The sequence below is a fragment of the Thermobia domestica genome, chromosome 9 (assembly GCF_964235325.1).
Source record: "Thermobia domestica chromosome 9, izTheDome1.hap1.1, whole genome shotgun sequence".
Classification (NCBI taxonomy): domain Eukaryota; kingdom Metazoa; phylum Arthropoda; class Insecta; order Zygentoma; family Lepismatidae; genus Thermobia; species Thermobia domestica.
In genome coordinates, this window is record NC_137462.1 from 52092406 (window position 1) to 52116742 (window position 24337).

General features: G+C 34.3%; 1 protein-coding gene across 2 annotated transcripts in view; it reads left to right on the forward strand.

Annotated features, from left to right (window-relative positions):
* LOC145694639 (WD repeat and SOCS box-containing protein 1-like) overlaps positions 1 to 24337 on the forward strand; it is a 63015-nt gene that overhangs the window by 33598 nt on the left and 5080 nt on the right. For both annotated transcript variants that reach the window (XM_081771052.1, XM_081771053.1), the window contains exons 7-8: positions 18076 to 18226; positions 22434 to 22569. In XM_081771052.1, the coding sequence (XP_081627178.1) occupies positions 18076 to 18226; positions 22434 to 22569 (287 nt within the window). The remainder of the gene's footprint in view (positions 1 to 18075; positions 18227 to 22433; positions 22570 to 24337) is intronic.

A 24337-nucleotide genomic window follows, 5' to 3' on the forward strand; every position in this document is an offset into this window, starting at 1 on the left:
TAATAAAATGCAATTTACCACAATCGTAGATAATGTTATTCTACGACAGAAAATATGAACCCGAAGAATTTTCAGTGTTGCTATCCATAGAAATTACAGTGTTGCCAGAATAACATTTCCTCCAAAATCTAAGTTCGGTATCCTGTGAACTAGTTTTTAAATAACATTATTATTTGATTTTAATAAGTGTATGTTAAAACTATTTTGTTTATTAGAAACTAAATACAACTATTATTTAAACAGTAGTTCACAGGATTCTAAGACAACATGATACGTAATCAAATGCAGTTGAGTCCGTTCCTCTAGTCACTGCCTTAACTTAGATTTTGAGGGAAATGTTATTCTGGAAACACTGAAAATTCTTCAGATTCATATTTTCTGTTGTAGAATAACTTTATCTATGATTGTGGTAAGTTGCACTTCATTATCTTCTTTCACTTATGAAAAATAGTCGAAAGAAAGATGGTAAATTTTGTATTATTTTTAGTATGTCAGACTGTTAACACTCCACAATCTTTCCATTTTTCTAAAAAAAAATAAGTGAATAACACAGACAATGAAGAGTAATGGAAATTTTGAAAATAAACTATCTTATATATACGAAGTGCAATTTAAATACTTATAAATACGTAGCTTTCAGTATTTTCGATATTCAGAAAGTATTTGATTTCACATATGTTTGCTCTCAAGCTTTTGTCTCACATGGAAAGCGTCGAAAGTTAACAGTAGTTCTTTTAACAATATTTGGTAAATATTAACCTGCCTACATTCTGTAATTGCCACAATTTTTTTTTCTCCCATTATGTTATTTCCAATAATTAAGAAAAAGAAGTAAGGTATATAGTGAAGTTCCGCCTCTATCTACAGTGGGGATTTAAAAAAATAAAAAGTTAGGTTTCGAATCGAAATGTATGTATATTGTGGAGTTTACTACTCTTTTAAATCAGTTATCTGTCAATTTAATTTTTAGTAGAGCCAGATCTAAGTGAATAGTATTTTTGAATGAGCGTAATTAAAACTAGGTTTAAATGCCACGTTAATAAAAATAAATATTTAATAGAGCTTTGTGCCACGGAATGTTACAAACTAAAATACAGCGTGTGCATAACAATACTATAATACTTTAAAGTGGTATTATGTCACTTTGTATAATCGTAGTTAAATGAAATTGGTCACATTTGAAAGAAAAACTCAAAATATTTTTGTGCATGTCAACAATTTACAACAATGTCAGTAATGAAGGGGATCAAACAGGGAAAAAGTAAATTCACTCATTTTTACTTTGTGATTAGTCGATATGGGTTCATTGTTGGATATTTAGCAGGCAGTTGCTGTTTTTGCTGGAGGTCACTTGGGAAGGTTTAATGCTTCTGTACTGTTATGCCTTAATGTGCTAACGTTATTTTATTTCCTTTCGTTGTGTTGTGTTGTTATTAAAGAATAAGTTTTAAGGTGTTATGATGACCCCCACAAGAACAAAGTTGATGTGTTTTGGAATATCACAGCACGCAGAGTCTGGCGCAGGTTCGCTTTTAGGCGAAAGTTTCAACATTAGTAGCCCCCTTCCCCCACACGTCAGTTTTGATGTGGTGCCGTAAGTTTGTGGATCGTGGCTGCATATGTATATGTCATCAAAGGAAAGGCCATTTAGGGTGACCATCGGTCAATGTGGGAATTGTAGAACAAGTGGCCGCAGAGGTCGCCTGACTTGGTGGTCTGAGACTTCTTTTTATGCGATTGTGACTATGTACACTCATGTCCAAAATGATTGTCGCATATCTATAACTGTCTTCTTGTAAGAATATAATTTCATACTGATTTTGCAGGGTATTTTTAATACTGATACTATGAGTGTATAATCGGGAAATGTATATTTGGTAAATTTCGTAGGAAAAGAATTATAAATACGAAAAAAAAAAAAAATGTTGCTAAATGAACAAGAAAGTTTTATTTTTGTTTTATTGTTCTTATTTACTGCTCTTTTGACATGAAATTTGCTACGTACATGTCTTTGCCGATTATACACATACTAACATTACAAGAAATACCTGACGAATTCGTTACCAAATTATATTCGTACAACAACATATTTATAGACATGCGACAATAATTTTGGACATGAGTGTACCTCCATTGCTTCAAAATCTGCAAGAAGTGCAAGTTCTTATTGGTACTGCTATCCAGTCAATTTCATTAGATATGTTGGAGCGTGTGTGGTGTGAATGGGAATATTGTCTTGATGTCTGCATCGCCATTCATGGAGCCCACAGTCAATGTATATGAGGTACAGTAAAAATATTTGAGTTTTTCTTTCAAATGTGACCAATTTTATTTAATTACGATTATCCAAAGCGATGTAATACCACTTTAAAGTATAGTTTTTTTTTTTTTTTTTTTTTTTATGAGCACGGTGTACTTTCGAATATTTGAATGTTCAGTAGAAGTGGAAAGCTGTAGATAAGTGCGTGTTATAATTTCAGTAATACCTAATTCATTGATTCAATTAAGAATACCCACTAATAATAATGTGTTAATAACACTGTAAGTCATTTCATGTGGTTACAGAATTATAACGAAATAGGGCTGAGAGCTTCTACTTTAAGAGTATGTTGAATATGGAATGTTTTCTGTTTAAAAATAAGTAAGAAACATCTGGTAATCATACCCAAAGGATACATAATATTCGTAATAAATGTGAACGAAACTTTTAGTGTTTACTGTTGTAGTTGGAGCTTAAAACTTCGGTAGCTTCTGCTGTTGCCTTCTGCGGAACACTCAGTAAGAATGCGTTACGATAGATGCTACAATTACTGTGACAAATAAAAATTCAGGATAGTTCCCACTTCCATGTAATAAGCCTTCAAAGAATACAGGTTAAGAGAAGGCGACATTAAATTACGACAAGGTTCATTGGTGTTGGACTTAAATTTTTTTAAAAGATCAGTTACATAAACGTAGAAGCCATGTGTACTTATTTGTTGGACCATTTGTACCTAATACGTTTTTATTAATTGCTCCCTCGAGGACATTGCAAGTTGCCGAAATTTTGAGATGCGTCTATAATAGTAAACACTTCAAGGCTTATTTACATTCATTATAGGAAAATTCCTTTGCAAGAATTATTGACCTTAGTTTGAGCTAATCATAATGGAAGAAAAATCAGAATGTATGTATCATGTGAACAGTTCTTATTTTCTTTCTTGAAATATATATATATATATATATATATATATATATATATATATATATATACGGTACAAATCGCGAGTGGTGATACAGTAATAATCATAGCAAATAAAAATAAAATAAAAAGCTTCATATTCACCGCGAAGTCCAAAAAATTAAGTAGTACTTTCAACTTATGTCTGAAGTAAAGTTATAAAGGTAAAAGCATGTAGGAAGGGGAAAAGGATTTAAAGAAAAATTGAAGTAGATCTATACTTCACGTCAAAAACTAAACTATGGGAAATGAACCATCATAACACAGTTAATGGTTCATTTTTCATAATTTGTTTTTCGACGTGAAGTGTATATCTGCTTCAAATAATGTAGTTGAGTATATGCGAGATTCTCATCTAAATTTATTACGAATTTAAGTATATATGTTAATATCTTTAATTGATTTTTACATTATTTACGAGAACTTAAAAACATGGAGACAGTCACAATAAGATCTATGTGAAAATATTCGGTTAGATACTGTTTTTACGTCTGGCATATGCTTTGGGCTTCTAATCATATAAAAGTAAATTTTCTTGGGCTTTTACCAGTACACTGCTTGAAACACAATGATAGACTCGATAGAAATACGTATATTTTTTGCATGGCTTGAATTTGTTAAGCACTTCCAACGCTCAAATTGTGCATTTTAAAATTAAAACTGTTTCTATTGATACACATTGTTTATATCAAGGCGCCATAAAACTTTTTTTCTAAGATGAAATGTGTGAATGTTGGAAATAAAATGAGAAACTTTTTATCTTCGTATAAAAACTCAAAAGACGTACAATGAATACTTATTTTACATATAAATATAACAATTACTGCAACAAAATTACGCGCCCCTATGGTAAAGAATAGGAAGATAGACACACAGTGTCGAGCTTACGGACTTTGATACTTCTAGGCATCTTTTCAGCCAACTAAATAATTGTGCAGTGTTACCTGGTTTAGGTCGTTATTCTGTGTATAATTTCTTATTACGAAAATTAACTACAAACGCAACAAAATGAGAATTTTGAGCACAACATATAGAGCAGATTACGAGACTGCTGAAAAACTAATGTTGTCCATCGTATGTAGAATGAATAAATAAATAAATAAATAAATAAAAATTGAACGATTCAAATTGTTCGTAGTGCGGAGAACAAAGCTAAACATACGTAGTTACGAATGTCTTAAGTACTAGCACAGAATTATTAGTAAGTTACTCATTGAACTTGTACCTTCAGTTGTAAGGTATTTTGCATATAAGTATAATATTTGTTTTAAAAAAAAGAATACGGCTAATGGAACCATTTCAGGACATAGATTAGGTACACCATTTTGGGGACACAGTTCTTTAATTATTTGGAGAATTTTTTTCCATCGAAGGAAGAATCTTTTTGACACATTTGATTCTATTGATTCTTTAGTATTATTTTACTGTCTGTTGTTTAGTTTCTCATTCGTATCACAGAATGCATATTGTGTGTAAGATTTTTGTATAGAACAAACTCGTGGTTACAATGTAGAGTTTATTAAAATAATCGCAGTTGCATTAAAGCAGTGACCGGTAGGTGGTGCAAAGGAAAATCTAAACTGTTAAAGTTAGGTCAAAAGAATGTAGAACATAGACAAATTTCCAGTATTAGTTTTTTAAAATGTGGATGAGGAAACAAAGGACAGAAATTGAAAAAGAAAGTATACTTTTCTGCAGATATTTATCAAATGTTTCGTCTCGAGTGTTGTATTGTACTGAGTGCAAATATGGAATTCATATAAAATCTATGAAAATCAACTAGAATCGTTCAAAATGTAGCTATGGAGAAGAATGAAAATTGAGTGGAACGAAAGATCTGCGAAAAATGTTCGAAACGGTAGGAAAAGAAAAAGAAAAGAATGATAGAAACAACTAAATAGTGTAGAATATCTCGTTTCACATCCCTTTATCCAGTTTGGTCTCACCACAATTGAAATAAGGAGTATTAATCGCTATTGACTACGTTTAGTATACTGGGTCAGAATACCCCAAAAATGGATGTCATATTTAAATTTGCCTACTAATAGTTTAAAGTGACCAGAAGTCCCACTTTTAGCGGGATTGTCCCTTTTTTTCAGAAGTCGTCTGGTGTCCCGAGAAATATGCAAATGGGATGCAAAATGCACTGCTTTTGGAACTGTACTGTATAACATTCTGTAGTGCTGCCAAAATGTCTTGAGCCGTGGCCAAAGTGCGAACTAAAGCTAACACCTTCGACCCCCCCCCCACTTGAGCCAATAAGGGTTCAGCTGTTGCTAAGCGAGAGAAAGGGAGTGGAAATCCTACAGCCGATAGCAGCACCTTGAACGTAAGACTAGGTGTCAAGTCAGTGTGGTATATCTATAGTAATTTCTTGTATGAATTTCAACAGTATTTGATATGAAAATTCAACCCTTCTACGAGAAACGCAGTGATACAATAATAAAATAAGAGACAGTCGATGCCCTTAATTCTATCTAGTTCCTCTTAAGTGATAAAAGATAATATAAAAATTAAAATTGGAATAAGCTTAGATAAATAACAACCAGTTATTTTGAAAAACTAGCGACTTCATTCTTACTGGCATGAATAACGACATAACAGTTATACTATCGCTGGCATGAATAACGACATTACAGTTACTACTATCACTGGCGTGAATAACGACATAACAGTTATAGTATCACTGGCATGAATAACAACATAAGTTACTACCATCACTGGCATGAATAACGACATAACATTTACTACTATCACTGGCATGAATAACGACATAACAGTTATGCTATCACTGGCATGAATAACGACATAACTGTTACTACCATCACTGGCATGAATAACGACATAACAGTTACTACTATCACTGGCATGAATAACGACATAACAGTTCCTACCATCACTGGCATGAATAACGACATAACAGTTCCTACCATCACTGGCATGAATAACGACATAACAGTTCCTACCATCACTGGCATGAATAACGACATAACAGTTATACTATCACTGACATGAATAACAACATTACAGTTACTACTATCACTGGCATGAATAACGACATAACAGTTACTACATCTAGGTGATCTGTCAATTACACCAGTTTTCCGAGTGCTCCGTTTGTTTTATTTTATAAATCTGTTCACCCAATAAATAGTTACTTCAAAAAAATTGAATTTTGAACGTCTAATGACAAGAAATTCAAGCACTTTTTTCTAGTACTGATGTTCATGATGTCACAAACTTTTATCTTTTAACTCTAAGCTTACCTTACAAAACATCTTGACGTTAAATTACGTAAATTTTCGATAGTAACATGTATCTTCTTTGGTAGTATAATTTAAAACATCAATTGAAAATTTTAACCTGTTCAGCAATAATTTTAATAACTTTACCCGTACATACAGGTGCATCACAGTGTTTCTTTTTTTTTTTTTTTTTTTTTAAACTGAAGGTTTGCCATTGCTATTTTGAAAAGATGAATCAACTATAATTGATACTTGTATAATTGCAAACTCATAATTACTCAAATAACTCCTCAAAAGGTTAGACATCATGTATTATATTAATAATCGAAAACTTCATAAGGTGGTCGATGATTATAAGGAAATCAATTATTAGTACAATAGGTATAGTACAACTTTAATATATCCATGAAGCTTCCATTGGCATACTTTCAGTAGCGTGTACCCCTTACATTGCACAATTATGCCGCCCTTTTTTTTTTTTTTTCGTTCTCGAACAACTTCATAGATCTGTTATACAGTTGTTTCAAAACAACACCGACAACGTTTGGGAGGTGATTTCTGACTCCAAAATAAGACGAAAAGTATAGACCAACCTAGGTGCACAAATGGTTCCTTTCGGAGGTATAGACTGCTGAAAACATGAAAAAATGAACTTTAAAAGGTCCATAGCTCCAAAAGTATGGGACCTACCGTAGTCGGGTCGAAAACTTTAGGAACTACTATGTGCCCTATCCAAATATCCATGTTTCAGAACCCTGCGGTACTTCCGCAACAATTCTTATAGTAGACGTAGTTGGTGAGTACTTCAGATTATATGCCCGTAGTCAAACTGTCTCCATAAAAATTGTTGCGCGAGTAACTTAGAACTCTGAAACTTGTATTTTTGGATAGCGCACATATTAGTTCCTAAATGAAGTCTTGACCCAACTACGGTAGGTTCCATAGTTTTGGAGCTATGGACCTTTAAACATATTTTTTTCATATTTTCGGCAGACTGTAACTCCGCATTTGTGCACCGAGGTTGGTCTATACTTTTTGTCTTATCTTGGTGTCAGGAATCACTTCCCAAACGTTGTCGGTGTTGTTTTGAAACGCCCTGTATAATGAAAAATGCTTATGGCTCATGTTAAATGTTGCTGTTAATAATTCATACCATCTGTCTCCACTCGTTCTCCTTCTTAATTTTCACATAACTTAAGAAGTAAATAATAAAATAAAATAAAGGTACTACTTTAAACTCATTCAAAATGGCACGTACAACCTACAGCCTTGCGAAATGATCCATTTACAAAGCTACATGAGTATTAGGGACACGAACGAGCTGTGTTATTAGTATTAAAGGAAATGGATCAAACTTAACTAATTTTACTGACAACTCTTATGCAGCGAATATCTAAGCTTCCCAATATTTATCTAGACCGCTTTCTGCTGAAAAAAAAAAAAAAAAAAAAAGCAGTTCAGTTTACTACAACATGTCTCCTTTTGTTTTAATGTCTCTCAGTGTTCAGTATGGCTTGTGTGCAAGCGAATGAATTTTTAACTGCCACCTATTTTTTTTTTTTTTTTGCTGATATCCACTTCTTTTTATAGTATTGTTTATTCTGTTATTTTTGCTGTTAGCACTTTATATAATTTGTTTTTGTAGAAATCATTTTGCCTTGACATCTGTCTCCTTCACAGGTTCAGAGGAACAGTTGTTGTTGCCACAGTCGTACAAGAACTGTGCACTTTCACATCTGTTAGTGATTAAAAAAAAGTTTTGACGGTATGCTCACTTGGACTCATGTTCCATGCAATTTTATTAATTGTGTATTTGTATAGATTTGTGTATGAACACTTTATCTACACACATTATATATATATATATATATATATATATATATATATATAATATGTACTGCATTATGTGTTTATAATGTTGCATTTTCTTTCCACAGATTTATAAAAGACGGTATTGAGTATTCTGAATAATTATGAAGTTCATATGAATGTGAGACAAATTCTCAATCTATTCAGAGGTTACACTGAAACTTAGCAGTATTAAAGAACGTACATCATGTATTGCTTGAATAGTGTGTTCGTTTAAAGTAACTGAATACAGAAACAGGTGTTTAATGTCTTATTATATAGTACTTTTTCCATAGCAAGAGGAGCTGTCGAAATTTGTAATGTATTATTGATAGTTTTACTGTACATAGATCTAATGCCGTAGTCATTTTCACTGGGATGCGGTAAAAAAACAAGCACCACAATCATACTCTTACACAGTACAGCGTTGCAGCTAATAAATACATCAATCTTTTTTCCTTGGCTATTCCATTCCCCGGATCTGATTTATCAGTTTCTTTCTTTGGAGTCCTTAAATTTGTTTATGGGCGGATAATTCATGTGTTCCAAATCTAATCGTAATATTTGTCTCTATAGTAGGAACTTGATTATCATGTGTATGTACCACATAACTACGATTAACATGTCCGAAACTTGGACAACGGCTGTTCTTAGTAGCTTCTCCCACATGAGATAGTAAAGAGACCAAGATATATTTTTAGATCCTTAAGAGCTGACATACTAAAATAATACAAAATTTACCTTTTTCTTGTATTTCGTAAGTGAAAGGAGATAATGAAATGCAATTTACCACAATCATATATAATGTTATTCTACAACAGAAAATATGAACCTCAAGAAAAATCTAAGTTAAGACAGCGACTAGAGGAACAAACTCAACTGCATTTGATTACGTATCATGATGCTTTGGAATCCTGTGAACTATTTTTTAAATAACATTATTATTTAATTTTAATTACTGTATGTTAAAACTATATTATTTATTACAAACTAAATACAGCTGTTATTTAAAAAGTAGTTCACAGGATTCCAAGACAACATACGTAATCAAATGCAGTTGAGTTCGTTCCTCTAGTCGCAGCCTTAACGTAGATTTTGGAGGAAATGTTATTCTAGCAACACTGTACTTTTTATGGATAGCAACATTGAAAATTCTTCAGGTTCATATTTTCTGTCGTAGAATAACATTATCTACGATTGTGTTAAGTTGTATTTCATTATCTCCTTTCACTTGTGAAAAACAAGCAAAAGAAAAATGGTAAACTTTTTATTATTTTTAATATGTCAGGCTCTTAACCTTCACACGTTGTCCGGTAATATTCCATTACTTAGTTCATTTTCCATTCAGTTTGTCCTTTACTTTAGAAGTTGTCTCAGCAAGCAAATCGAAATTTGTCAAGGTAGTGTGTAAAGATATTCTTTGGATTACCAAACAGCTGCTGAAACTACAGTATTTCATTCAAGTAACGAAAGATTGTGAGAAATCTTTGAATTCTCGATTTATAATATTAGGTGTTCTACAGTTTAACTATCTCCAAACAAAAATTCTCTGCTCTCCACTTGCCCTCTAAGATAATTTGGTTATATAACATTACTCACGAAAATAAGTTGTCAGTTACATTCATTATTGTTAATAATATCTTTATGCATGAATTATTTTCGGTATTTATACGTATTCTTTTCAAAATGTATGCACAATTCCGGTGGTGTCTAAGAACGCCTGACCTGTATGCAACTAATATTACGTATTAATTATGCGAGCTTACATAGCAATAGAGGATAAATACCCGGACAATGGATTGGTTGTGGAGATATTCTTTTAAGGACATCCTATTTCTCACTTTTTATTCAGGTTCTGAATTAAAACCCGGTACGTGTTTGCAGCTAGTTAAATATAAAATAAATGTCGTTCTTTAATACTCATCATAAAAGTTTCAGACAAGTAAATTGCCAGATTTATTGAGAGTTGATCACATGTTCATTTGAATTGTCTATTCTTCAGAATAATCAGTTCAACCACCCATTAAAATATTACTTATTTTAAAATACCTGTATGTATTTTATGAATATTTAGTGATAAAAGCAGTTAAATGACAAAAGAGTATATCCAGGAATGAATTTGACAATAAGGCACAATGGAATACATTTTAAATGTCATAAGAACGAAGACACAAGCAGTTGTGCAAGTTGTGCATTATGCATTCGTGTTCAAAAAATTTCACCCTTCGTGCGGGATAACTGAATTTGATTCTCGATTTGAAGTTGCAGGTCATATATACAGAGTGAATCAAAAGTCTGGACACGGTGGAATAAATCGAGAACTTAACTTCGAATCGAAAAACCAAAAAACACGTGTTTAGTAATATTAAAAAAACTATCTGATGAAACCAAACTCGACCCTCCAGACCCACCACCTGGGGGCTGGGGTGGGGTCAACTTTGAAATTTCAAATGGAAACCCCAATTTTTGATTGCAGATTTGGATTCTACGGCCCAAACTATGTAAGGTTTCATCAACACTTTTCCGTCGATGCATTATATGGCGCCATAATCGGCGAAAATAAATTAACTGTTTGGGGTGAAAAAGAAAGACATTTTGCTGTTAGACCGAGAATCGTTACCAACAGATCCGTCACCGTTAACGACCTGCCACTTACAAACGAATCGCTCAGGTGAACGTCGCTTTAACATGTGAATGAACGAACGAGCAATGCCATCCCAATGTTGCAATCCCATGTCACGTGCCACTAAACGTGTTATAATTCACACATCCATACGTTGCATGTGAGAAGAGAAAACAATAATGAAACGAATAACACACACACTCACACACAGGTATCACTTCTTGTACAAATGCTCCACTATAATGCTCAAATTACAGGTTACGCCTATAACCTTCGTCATGTTTATCCCGAACGAAAGTTCGATCAACGTACTTAAGAGGACTCCATGCCACGAAAATGAAATGAAATTTTTGAGTTTTAGGTCCCACGATTTTGCCGGTTAGGCTAAAGGAGACGGTGATTATGAGAGAGATGAATGAAATGGTGGAATTAAGAAAGTGGGAGGAAACGGGAGATCCCCGAGAAAACTCACGCACACGGTGTTTGTCTACCACAAAGTTCATTTGGCGGGAGCAGGTTTTGAACCCAGGACCCCAAGCACCAGAGGTGAACGCTGTACCGCTGAGCCACCGTGGCCCCATCCATGCCACGAAATTAAGGTGGTACCGTACATATGTATTGAAATGTGCACTCTGTTCACACAATGCTCTTTAGTGGTAACTCCTTTAGTTTTGAAATTATATTGGAACGACAGAATCTAATCTTGTCTAGGGTCCGATGTGATCAATTTATTGATGACACATTAATAATGTCGTATTTACGATTTTGTTTCGGGAGGGACTTTGCTAACTTTCGGGGGGACTTTGCCTGGAAATGTGAAAATTCTGCAAGATATTTCATTTACTTTACTATACTAAGTAAGATTTCGGGGGGGCTTAAGCCCGGAAGCCACCCCCTAAATACGCCACTGCACATTATAGACATTTAAAAATTAAAGGATAAAAGGATTAAAAATAAAAATAAAACATACTACTACAGACTACTACCCTTCACAGACTACTACTACTATCACTACTACTACTACTACTACTACAACTACTACTAATGCTACAATTACTACTACTACAACTACTAGCAGATAATAATAATAATAATAATAATAATAATAATAATGAGAAGAAGAAGTAAAGAAAGAATTCAATAATAATTTCACCCTTCTAAAACTATGCGAGACTGCGAGCAGTCTTGTGAGTCGCAGTCCGACTATTCGCACAAATCAGGCGAAATGATGGCGAAAATCATGATGCCGTCGCTTCGGGGGACGACGTCGTGCCACTGCTGGGCCAAGACAACCGTCTGTCTCATAGTTGCCGTGTTCGCTGCCAAGCCGACAAATAGGCAGCCGCCTTTGAACCAGCACTAGCACACCCTTTTCGCTGCTGTCACCCAATAATCGACGACGGTCGGACAAACTTCGTCGGCAATTGTTCATGGGGAACGTCTCGGTTCCAAAACCTAATAGAGGTTCGGATCTCACTTTCAACTGTAGGTACCGTCTCTCTCGTCCCACTGCGGAAAAGGAACGATAAACACCCTAAAAAACCCAATAGTCACACATTTTCTTTTGTTTTTTGATCACATGTATACTTCTTTCATCACGTCTACAGAATTGAAGCTAATTAAAGTTCATATAGGAAGTTCTCCTGATTTCGCCATTACAGCGCCACGTCACACAGCCACAACGATGTTTCGACTAAATCTTATACAGGTTTGTGCGCAGAATCCGACTCTGCAATAAGAAATAAAAGCTTCCATTTCAAATCTTTCAGCTAACCCCATCTAGCGGTAGGGTGCGGTATCGTGTTTGGTACCATTGAATAACTTTGTTGATCCGACGCGTATTTCTCAAAATACTGCACCTTGTACAGACGGTCGGGGCTAATATCAAGCTCATAAACGAAGAGGGGAGCATCTAATTTCGCCGATTACAGCATGATATCACACATCGACGAAAACGTTTTGATTATACCTTACATTATTTGGGATGCAGTCTCCGAATCTTCAATAAAACATTGGAGTTCCCATTTGAAAAATCCTTGCCCCCCCCACTTCTTTTCAGAAGGTGGGGGCGGAGTGTTGCGTTTGATATCATCGCATAGCTTCTTGAAACATATTAAATACGTTTTTTTGCGCTTTTATGATCAGAAGTGTATTTCTCCAGTTACTCTACCGTGGCCAAACTTTTGGTTTACCTGTTATTTCAAACATAAATTAGTTTGACAGTTACAGGCTATTTTTGATAATTTCACACCATTGAAACATTTGCACGTTATAGGGCCAATTCTACACTATCCTGATATCTTTTAATCGTCAGATAAGATAACACTGGTCACAGTGGTCATGTGTTATTTTGTGTAAGAGGAGATCTACTACCGCGACAAGGTTGGATCATTCCGATAATTTATCTTTATCAGAGAATGGTACAATCGACCCTAATGAATGTCATATTTTAGCGATTAGAAAACAGTTATATCAATACATTTTCATCTTAGACACAGAAGTCAGAAAACACCATAGTGCAATAAGCAGATACTTCAATAGCTATACTTTTCTTCAATTTTCCTTTTACTTTTAATTGTTTTATTTTTTGTCCTCTACTCGCCGCTTTTGAATTTTCTGGTTTGCAACACTGATATTGCCCGAAGCCCCAATGAAGAAGGTGTGCCTTTCTCTGTGTCTTCTGTCTGTGTGTTGTGCTTCTATCCAGTGACGTGAAGGAACAGAGAAGTGAACCAGTGACACTGAACGAGAACAGAGGTACCAAGCTCATGAACGAAATGGGAGTATTTAGGGGCCATTTATTTTCCCCGATTACTGCGCCATGTTATGCATCGACGGAAAAGTGTTGATGAAACTTTACATAGTTTGGGCCGTAGAATCCAAATCTGCAATCAAAAATTGGGGTTTCCATTAGAAATTTCAAAATTGACCCCACTCCAACCCCTAGGGAGTGGGTCTAGAGGGTCAAGTTTGGTTTCATCAGATAGATTTTTTAATATTACTAAAAACGTGTTTTTTGATTTTTCGATCCGAAGTTAAGTTCTCGATTTATTCCACCGTGTCCAGACTTTTGATTCACTCTGTATATATCGATAGATATATTTTACTGACTAAACTAAAGAATTCAGATACTCAGACATTCTTTTTATTGATTGTCTGTGTTTATTTTTCCTTGCACAAAGTTATGTAATTAAAATTATGTAATTCAGAATTCAATGCTGATTTTTTTTTTTTTTTTCGTAATAGTCTTTACAGTTTTGTAAGTGAATATTGCTTAATCACATCAATACAAAATAATACGTAGTAAATCATTTCATCCATTTTCTGTGCTGTCTATAACTCGGATCTGTAAAGTTAGAAATAATAGCTTTGAGGACCAATGCTCTTATGACGCAACACTCACTTTAACATGCGACATTTTGTCGTTCCTTGTGTGATACAATTGTAGCTTAGCATTCAAACTTCGTGTTTAGACATATTTGACTTTTCGGTATCATTCACGTTACTTACTGCGTTACAGAATAAATGTGTTTTGTAATTACAATGATTGAGTACTTTCAAACTGCTCAACTTGTGTCAGCTGCTGCTTAACCATACGAACATCTGATATGTTTTTTAACTGTACTCTTAAGGTTATTTTTTAAAATCACTTCCAAGCACAATTTTTCTTTTCAGCTTTTTTATTATTTGAATAGGAATATAAACTTCAAGGCTGGTAAGGTAGTACATCGACAAACTAGAGGAGAGATGATAGCAGACATGAAATTAAGAAAAAAAAAAAAAAATATGTCCAAAAAAAAAACATAGGGCGAAAGTGACATCGTTGTGAGAGGCGTTGAAAAACCGCGAAGGCGCTGATATAATACAAAATTATCTTACGAACTCGGAAAGATACCGTTGTTGGATGAAAAGATTACACAGAAAATCACATCTGACAAATGTGATGATATACAGATGAGAGCAGTGTGGTCGCCGCGCAACATGGATTTTCACAAATGGGGAATATGTGTGTGTGTATTCTCCGTCTTTCTGTATAAATCTTCGTATCGCGACGACCTCTCTACTCCCATCTATGCATCATTACATTTGTCGGGCATAACTTTGTGTGTTATCTTTTCACTCGACAGCAATATATTTCCGTGTTCATACGATATTTGGTATTATATCAGTGCTTTTGCTGATCTTTCAACGCCTCTCACGGAAAAACTTTGTCGCTTTCGACTTTTTCTGGCTTAATTTCATGTTTACTATCAGCTCAGTTTGTCTGTGTATTATCTCACCTCTCTGTATAATTAAAAGCAAAATATTTTTAACGATGGTTTAAATATATTTCTTTTACTAAATATGCTCACAAGTATGTGGATCTATATGCTATATTATTAGCTATTTTCTGCTTACTTAAAGTAATATAGTTTTATAAATTTATATTAATTTATTAGATTAAAAAAGAAATTACCTTCCCCCCTCTAAACGTAAATGTTGCAAAACAATAACACAACTACGTATTTCTTTCGATTAATTAAGATTCTGTTCCAGTGTTAGGTTTTTGTAAGCTTAAAATACATAGTTGGAAAATTAATGAAAAATTTAACGGATTAACATTAAAAATTAAGCCAATATCAATGTAATTGATTAAATTGAAAAAAAGAAATAATGTCAGAAGAAAACGGTTCAAATTAAAATTAACTTCAAGAGTATTGTATTAAGATTTAAAATTAAAAAATGATAATTTTCATTACTTTTCAATGAGAATTGCTTTTGATTTGTGAAAGTTAATGTAAAACTTAATGGATAAAGTGAAGGACATGAGAAAATTTGTCGATTAGAGCTTCTCTATTTCAAGTGTGCCCTCGGAAAATATGTGAAACATACTTCGGCCCCGCCTCCGCCGCCCTCGTACTGAGGAAGCTTACTCTGTACTTAGAGAAAAGAAGTGAATGACCTCGGCTGTGTTGCCAATTTGGCATTCAGCCGTGTGGTTTTGGCGAGTGAAGATCGTGGGCTACTTAGAGTGGCTAACAAGACAGTGCACAGAGAAGCTGGTGAAATAATTCAATGTGGCAATCCTGTCCCTATTGAAGAATGTCGGCCACAGCAACTTGTTCCTTCTCTTTCGAGGGGGGTATGGGAAAAACACATGGACAGAACTCCAGCAGGGGCTCTGGTATGATAAATAATTACTGTTTTCGAACAAAATTGACAGTGTCACAAAACAGAAATATTAATTTCATATAATTTTTTTTAAAAAAATGTTTTTAATGTTGCAAATTTTATAACGACAATCAATTGAAAATTAACTCCTGAAAAATATAATTGGTCAAATTAAAAGTTTTCAAATTTGTAACTCATTAATTTAAACATTATTTTTTTAAAAATAGATTAATTACAAACCTGATAAAATGTAATTAACTCCTTAACAGACATCATGCATCCGAACAATAGATGATCAAAAGAATTATTTTTTTTTCGAAATCGAGTACTATCTATAAGGACCGCGGTGGCTCAGTGGTAGAGCGTTCTCCGGTTCCCTCCCACTTGATTCATTCCACCATTTTCTTCATTTCTCATCATCACTGTCTCCTTTAGCCTAGCCGGCATAACCGTGGAACGTAAAAGTGAAAGATTTCATTTCATTTTTAAAGTACTATCTATAAATCTGAAAACATCATAAACAAAAAATGAACTGAAGTTATGTATCTTTTCGTACGACTTCCTTGTTGTATTTAATACTTAAGTGTCAACTGAAAGTGTGATTAATAAGTTGAAGTTTTCGTATTTTGTATGATACGCAATAGTGTATAATAAAAATCGAATAAACCACTTATCTTTGCGTATTTATATTTTTAGAAGCTAATCATTTCAATACCTAAACAGTTCTGCAATGTTATCATCAGAGCAAATGTCACCTATATGTAGTTCAAGATGACGTTTGCTCTAAAGAAGATATCAAAGAATCATTTAGATATGGAAATGTATTAGCTTCTAAAATATAATATGCAAACATCTTTATTTAGTTTTATTATAACAAAAAAAAGTTTTACATAATAAATTATCTAATACGAAATTTACTTTTTTACTTATTGTCGTAGTAAAATTTTAGTAGTAAAGAAGTTATATTCCTTTCCATAAGGCCCATCGTTTTAGCATAACTAAAGATAATATTTTATAGCAATACAAGTACTAGTAAATTAATTGTAGTGCAGCAATTATCCAAGGTTTTTCCCCCATTTACCTTTCTGTTGCAATACTGTATGCAACCCTATTGTAAAGTATTAATTTTGTTTCTTGGTAAACTCAGTATTCAATATCAATAAAGTACAGTTGAAGGATGGGCGTATAAGCAGAATTTCTAATTTTAAAAATAGGTTGTTTTCCCTGTTTTATTATTTATAACTCTTGCTACAGGAAAAAAATTCAAGGTTATTACATGGAAAATAGTGTTTTGACTTCTTCAATAATGCTCTTGATAGAAATCAATTGTAGTTACTAGAATCATACGTCACTCTTAGAAGAAACTATTCCTATATATTAACTTGAAAATGTGGAACAAAACCATAATTAATAAATCCTGATATAATTGTATTCGTAATTTTTGTGAAAATATTCATTATTGTTTTATAAATCTGGACATATAGTATATATGTGTGTTTACGAGGCCAAACTAAATATTATATTCACAGTTACAAACTGCAGCAAAATATTCTGAACTTGAAGACATGATTTGCTATGAATTGAAAGACATAACTTTTAATAAAAATGGAACACAAAACTCTCCCTTTCGAAAGTATAAGCTATCGAAATTAAAAGTAAATAAATAAATAAAGTTTTGAGTTCCTGATTTGAAAACTGCGATCTAGTTCAAGATATATAAGACAAATTGTAGACAAAGTATGCCTACAAGTGTAAGTTGAGTTCTGGGGCCCAGTCTCAGAGCTACGTGCTAAAAAGGCCTAAAACATAAAAAAGAAAATGTTGAGGATAAAATATTCTGAAACTGTGTATCTGCAAATTGACGAAACCGAGCAGTAGTTAGTTGCAGAAGAATATACATTATTTTATTATATCACATTTTGTTAAAAATATCACGGCATCCTTGTTTTCGAAAGAGGTGTAGCTATAACAGAATTGTTTCTCCACAGGCTTACATTTGGAATACAGAGACGTACAAACTGCAGTGCAAACTTGAAGGACACCATCACAATGTCGTTTCATGTGATTTTTCACCAGATAGTGCACTCTTGGCTACAGCGTCGTGGGATTCCAGAGTTATCCTATGGGACGCGTACACAGGTATGTGGTAATTATGTGCTATGTAGAGTTATTACTATTTGTATACCATTTTATGTAGGAATTGAGACTTATGTGCTCAGTAATTCTTTATCTTGTTCAATATCGTACATACAGTAGACTTCCGATTATCCGAGGTAATTGGAACTAAGCCTACTTCGGATACACCAAAACTCGGATAATACGGAGATCAGCCGTTATTGGTTACAGTGGTACGTACCGTAAATGACAATACATTTTTTATACACAGGAATACAGTATATTGAAACATAAAAAAAAGAAAACAGTATTTTTACATAAATACAGTGCCATGCAAAATTATTTTTTTAGTCTTTTTTTTTTTTCTGGAACATCTTTTGGTCTCTCTTTGATGCTGAAGTGTTATAGCGATGTTTCATAACAGACGGATGAATCCAAAGATTTGGGACCTATCAGTTCAGCAACAGCTAGTATGCGCGCCATCTTTCACAAGTGTAATTTGCATTTTTTAAAACTGCCTCGCTTAATCCAGAAGTTCGGTTAATCGGGGATCAGATAATCGTAAGTCTGCTGTATTATATATATATATGAATAGAGTTTGCAGTAGACCCTTCGTTGTCCTCTCATTCTTATGTACTGTGTTTTTTGGCACTGGAGGCCAAGAACGCAATAAGCTGTAACACATGATATGATAGTTGTCCACCAGCTCAAGTTGGGGGTCTGATCGTTCGAATGCAATTGCGATGTATTAACAGAAAATAATCTCAGTGCTGTAATTGTAATGGATTCACTGCCAATAGAATAGAAAAAAAAACAGTGTTATTTTTTAATTCATTATTTTTAGCTAAAAAAAGTTATTTTATGTATTCTAGTTTTAATGTTATCCTTTGCTGGCCGTAACTGGGGCTGCTCCCTCTGTCAACCCTCACTTAGAAATAATAGTTCTTCGCACTCGGCCTTAAGCGGGAAAAATTCACAGCATATACAGACTTTTGAATAGTCACCTACAATTGGCCATGAGAGAAATAGGGTATTATTAAATTGATTCCTGAAACCTTGAATATTTGCCATTAGTCATTGATAGTCATAGCAGACAATGGAGCCTTTGCACGACGGAGAATATCATATTATTCATGAATTATACCGATCAATTCTGTGATCTTGATCACCACACGTCCGCTTGTATCACTTGATATTCAATTAGTTATTATTAATGTTGTTAATCTGAAAATAAATGTGAGAACACAGAATTTTCTGAAAACTGTGTTTCACTTGCTGCTGCAACAATTTCTACACAGGCACACGATCATCTTGCTTGTTATATGGTACAAAATAAGTATACAGATATTTATGTAATATGCAACGTATAACTTCTCTCAATAAATATAAACGACAACCTGATTGAGAATTATAACCATTTAGATAAGAAATGTGAAAATAAACTAACGAGGGTAATATAAGCAAAACAGAGCATCAACATTGAGGAGATCAACGTTTATATTGTTGCAACAATGTAGGTGGTATGCACGCTTCCTATGGGAAGATCAATTGAGAAGCAGATGGCGCTTTAGACGATAAGTATCGGGGAGCTTTACTTTCACTTTTTTATTCATTTTTTTTACTACTAACAGTGTATTACTTTAGACCATTCAATGTTTCTTACAATCTTCCTACTATGTTTTACACTTTAAACATGTTAAAGTGCCGCTTCTCCTTCTTAATTACATTAAAAGTATGTAAAACAACTGTACTTATAACAGGCTAATCGTTCATCTTGGTCTTTTGTGTACATATTTTATTTTTAACAATTTTCAGTGACGTAGCAGATTTGGCTGTTTGAGCTTGGCTTATAATTATAAAATTCCTCACAAGAGGTTCATGACAAGATCAATTACCTCTGCCCTTGGTTATTTTATAAAAGTAAATGAAATAGAAATCTATCAGCGTATAAATTATCTGCAAAGAATCCGTTCAGCCATTTTGGTGTGATGATGTAATGCAGCAAATTAGATTTGGCTTGATGTATATGGAGTAGCTGAAGTGATGTTCTTTCGCTCGTAAAGTTCTCCTAAAATACTTTTCCCGTAATAGAGACCAAGCTAAATTGGATTATCTTAGTCCTAGACGTTAACTTCACCCTATTTAAAGTAAATAAGCAAAGGCACTCAATAGATCTAACGAAAAGAAAATTAGTGAATTTGATTCTTTGCACACCATACTGCAGCCTTTACTTTGGTAGTTTCTGAAACTCAAACATCTTGAGATTGCGGTGAAGACATTTGTGGTTATTAAAGTTTGGAAGATATATATCTTTTAGTTTCACTTATTTGGACGTAAAACAGTGTTGTTAACACTAACGGAATTAATAGGCGTAAATAGGTTCTGCTGATTTTAAGTACCCGGAAAACCGATTGCAGAGGCGGAATCCAGAGAGATTTTGTGATAAAATCAGTTTTAAACTCGGTACCGAAACCAACTCTCTGAGAAGATATATATATTCTATCCCCGGAACCAATATTGCAGTGGAAGCGAAGTTAGAGAGAAGAAATAGGTTTCGGATCATATCTGTTGTAGTTGGTTTTCTTGAATTATCATTTCACAATTGCTTAACATCGTTTCCACTTTGTAATGATCAAGCAATTAACGATGTTCGGAAATAATGATGTCAAAATGTAGTTTGGTTCTCTTCTGGAAACCCACTGAATTAAAACATTTATTTAATTTTCACGGGAACTTAATACATCTAAGGTTCCGTTTCCATTTACAGCCCAGGCGTAGAAGACGCGAACGGAAGACATCAAAGTTGAAACAGAAAATACAATTCTGTGAAAGCACTTTCTTCTTCTCACCATACTACGTCGAAATTGTTTTCTTTTTGTATATTAGTATAATTATTCTAATTCATCAAGGTATCCTATGCTTCTTAAAATATTTTATTTTCATTTTTCCTTTGGACGACTTCTACATAAGGAAATGTGTATTGGAAACCACGTTTCTTCCTTCCACGAAATACTGTTTTATTTTTCAAACTTGTTCGGCATTTATTTAGCTCATATATGATTTTTTGTTAAGTTCTTGTTAACGACTTAGTGGATGGCACGACTTTCTATTTAATAAATTGACAGTGGCAGACACGTATATTACTCTCCAGTCCACATTGTTGTAATATTCAATACTTCAATGGTTGCGTGATATTGTTAGTAAAATTTTGATAGGTCAGTGGTCAATTAACAAGAGCAGTTTACTTAAAACAGTTGACAAACCCGAAACCGAGTTAGAAATAATACAGGGAATATTCAAAGGTCGTGCAGAAAGTAAAGAACGTATTGACATGGTTAAATAAAAACAAAAGATATCAGCCCAAAACTATATTTACAAATCCACAGGACCTTACTCTACTTTTCTTTGTAATTGTCATAGTTATCAAGATACTTGTTGTAACGTAGGACCATTTTTTCAAAGCCGATGTTATAATCGTCTGCCGCCGAAGATTCGAGCTAGGCTGTCACTGCTTGAGTTTCTCTCGTTTGTGAACTGTTTTCGTGTAACATGCTCAAAGTGAAATGTCGGTATTCCTGAATTTTTTCTTCGACTTTTTCCTTCAGTTCTTCCGTAACAAGTAATGCACTCGCACTCCGATCTTGATCATGCACGCTGGTCTTCCTTGATTAAACATAATGCACTATTTACTCACTGATAACTCGTTCATTGCACTATCACCATAAACATTCTTTATTTGCTTATAAATTTCAATAGGCTTAACTTTTTGCGCGTTCAAAAAACGAATACTTCACATTTGGCGGGATTTTCGATTGACGCCGCCATTTTGAATCGCTGTAAAAACAAGTAGCGTGACTGCACAGCAATGAGACTCGGCTTACACTGAGGTGAAGGAAGGACTAACTGCTGCGCACGCGATTACAGTGGTTGGGGATCGGCGTCGCGCGCGATGCACAATCGTCTTGTTACTTTCTGGACGACCCTTGTATTAAGTTCGTTGCATTATGCGCGTAGCGTTGTTTGGTGTACCCAGTTTTTTTAATACGTATTATCCTTGTAGTATTATTGTTGATCGTATCATTGAGAACAACGATGAACTAATATGCGCTTAGGCTGTAAAAATTGGTGACGTGGTGTGAATTGCTGATAGGATTAATGTAATTATAAAACTAAGTATGTAATTACAAATTTACGGAGGACTAATAATTTACTTGTTTTCTATGTATCACAGGGGCTGTTGTTCGAGTTATGTGCCATATATATCCTCCTCCAAGACTGATTTTTGCTTCCGGACTGAACTGTGCCTGGGTGAGAGGTGTTTCTTATTGCAAGAACGGAAGCTTTTTGGCGAGTGTTGCTGACGACGGGTACGTACAGTCAAACTTTGGTGTTGTTAATTAGATTACAAGTAGGTGGTGCTCACTGTTAATGAAAAGTCAAACAACAGTTGATACAATCTCTTTCTTAAAAGTGTATTTTTCGAGTACTTAAATAAATAATATATTGTAACAGAATAAGTGCTATCAGTTACATCAGATTAACAATGAAGGACACACTTTCTTCACGATATAAACATTTTTTCGATTTTCTCGGAAACTAGCGTGTCTTAAGCACACTATTTTGTTCAGCTCAACGTAATCCGTTGATATATTATAAAATTGAAAGTGACTATGTTTGTGACTCTTAATCTCTTAAATTACCCGACCGATCTCAATCAAATTTTCAATATTCATGAGGTTCGCGCCTGGAAGTGTTTTTATCTATTCACTCTGATGGTGTAACTTAGGAGAGGGGGAAATATATAAAACGTAATAACTCGAACCACCCGGCCGATCTCGATCACACTTTCAACATAGATAAGGTTCGGGCCTGGGATGTTTTCGTCATTTCACTTAGACGGCACAACGAAGGGAAGGGAAGGGGGACAGATGTATAGAAAAAATTAATATGAGAGTGACTGTTTTTGTGACTTCATCACTCTTAAATTCCCCGACCGATCTCGATCAAATTTTTAATATAGATGAAGTTCGGACCTGGCATGCTTTTTATAATATCACTTAAACGGTTAAACTTAGGAGACGGGGGAGATATTTAAAAACAATCGAAAATTACCGATATTAGGGTCGAATCATAGTTTTCGGGGTCGTTGAGTTTAACAGTGACACTTCCGATGCCATATATATCCAAATTCAGCCCCGCACCTTGGGGGAGGTAGTTGAAAATGGTCGAAAATAACCAATATCAGTGTCAAATCCATAGTTTTCGGGGCCGCTGAGATGAACAGTGACACTTCCCATGCCGTGGGTCGCAACATGAGGGAGAGGGAGGAGATATATATAAAATCATTTAAAATGACCGATATTAGTGCCGAATCCGTAGTTTTTGGGATATCTGTGATGAACAGTGACACTTCTGATACCGTTTAAATCCAAATTCAGCCACGCAATATGGAGGTGGGGAAAGAAGTTGGCATATAAAATTGATCGAAAATGAACGATATCAAAGAGCGCTTTAGTAATACCGGTAGTAAAAGTGACTGACTAATGGAACATATTACTTTTTTTTTTTTTAATTTAACCCAGCGGAGCGGGTAATAACCCTACATTAATGACTATACCGACAAACTTTACGAAGCGGTTTCTCACATTAAAATAAGAAAGAGTTAAATGAACTTGTTGATAAAATAGTATTGTTTCAAAGCTAGGACGTCCAAAAGCGTGCAAAAAATGGAACATATGTAATATTGAATGCGAGGAACCATGCAGTAGTGGTCCATATAAACGTAAACGAAGTCAGACATACATCATCCAGAAATTCATATTTCAGCAATGTGGAATGATGTATGGTGCGCAAGGAAGCACCAGTCCTTCCTCACAGAGCATAATTCCCAGACACTTCCAACAGAGTTTCCAGGTATGTACGGATTTAAAAATGGGTCCAAGTAGGTAGAAACTAAACATTGATAACCTTAAACACGAAATACATGGGCTGAAAGTCGAAAGTATTCGGAACTACCAGCTACGCTGTTGTTCATGATTGAAATAACGCATGCTGTGATGTATTTCTTTACGCTTTCGACGGTCCTAGCTCCAGAACTAGGCAGTTTTTCGTTTTCCTACGTTCTCACTTTTATTA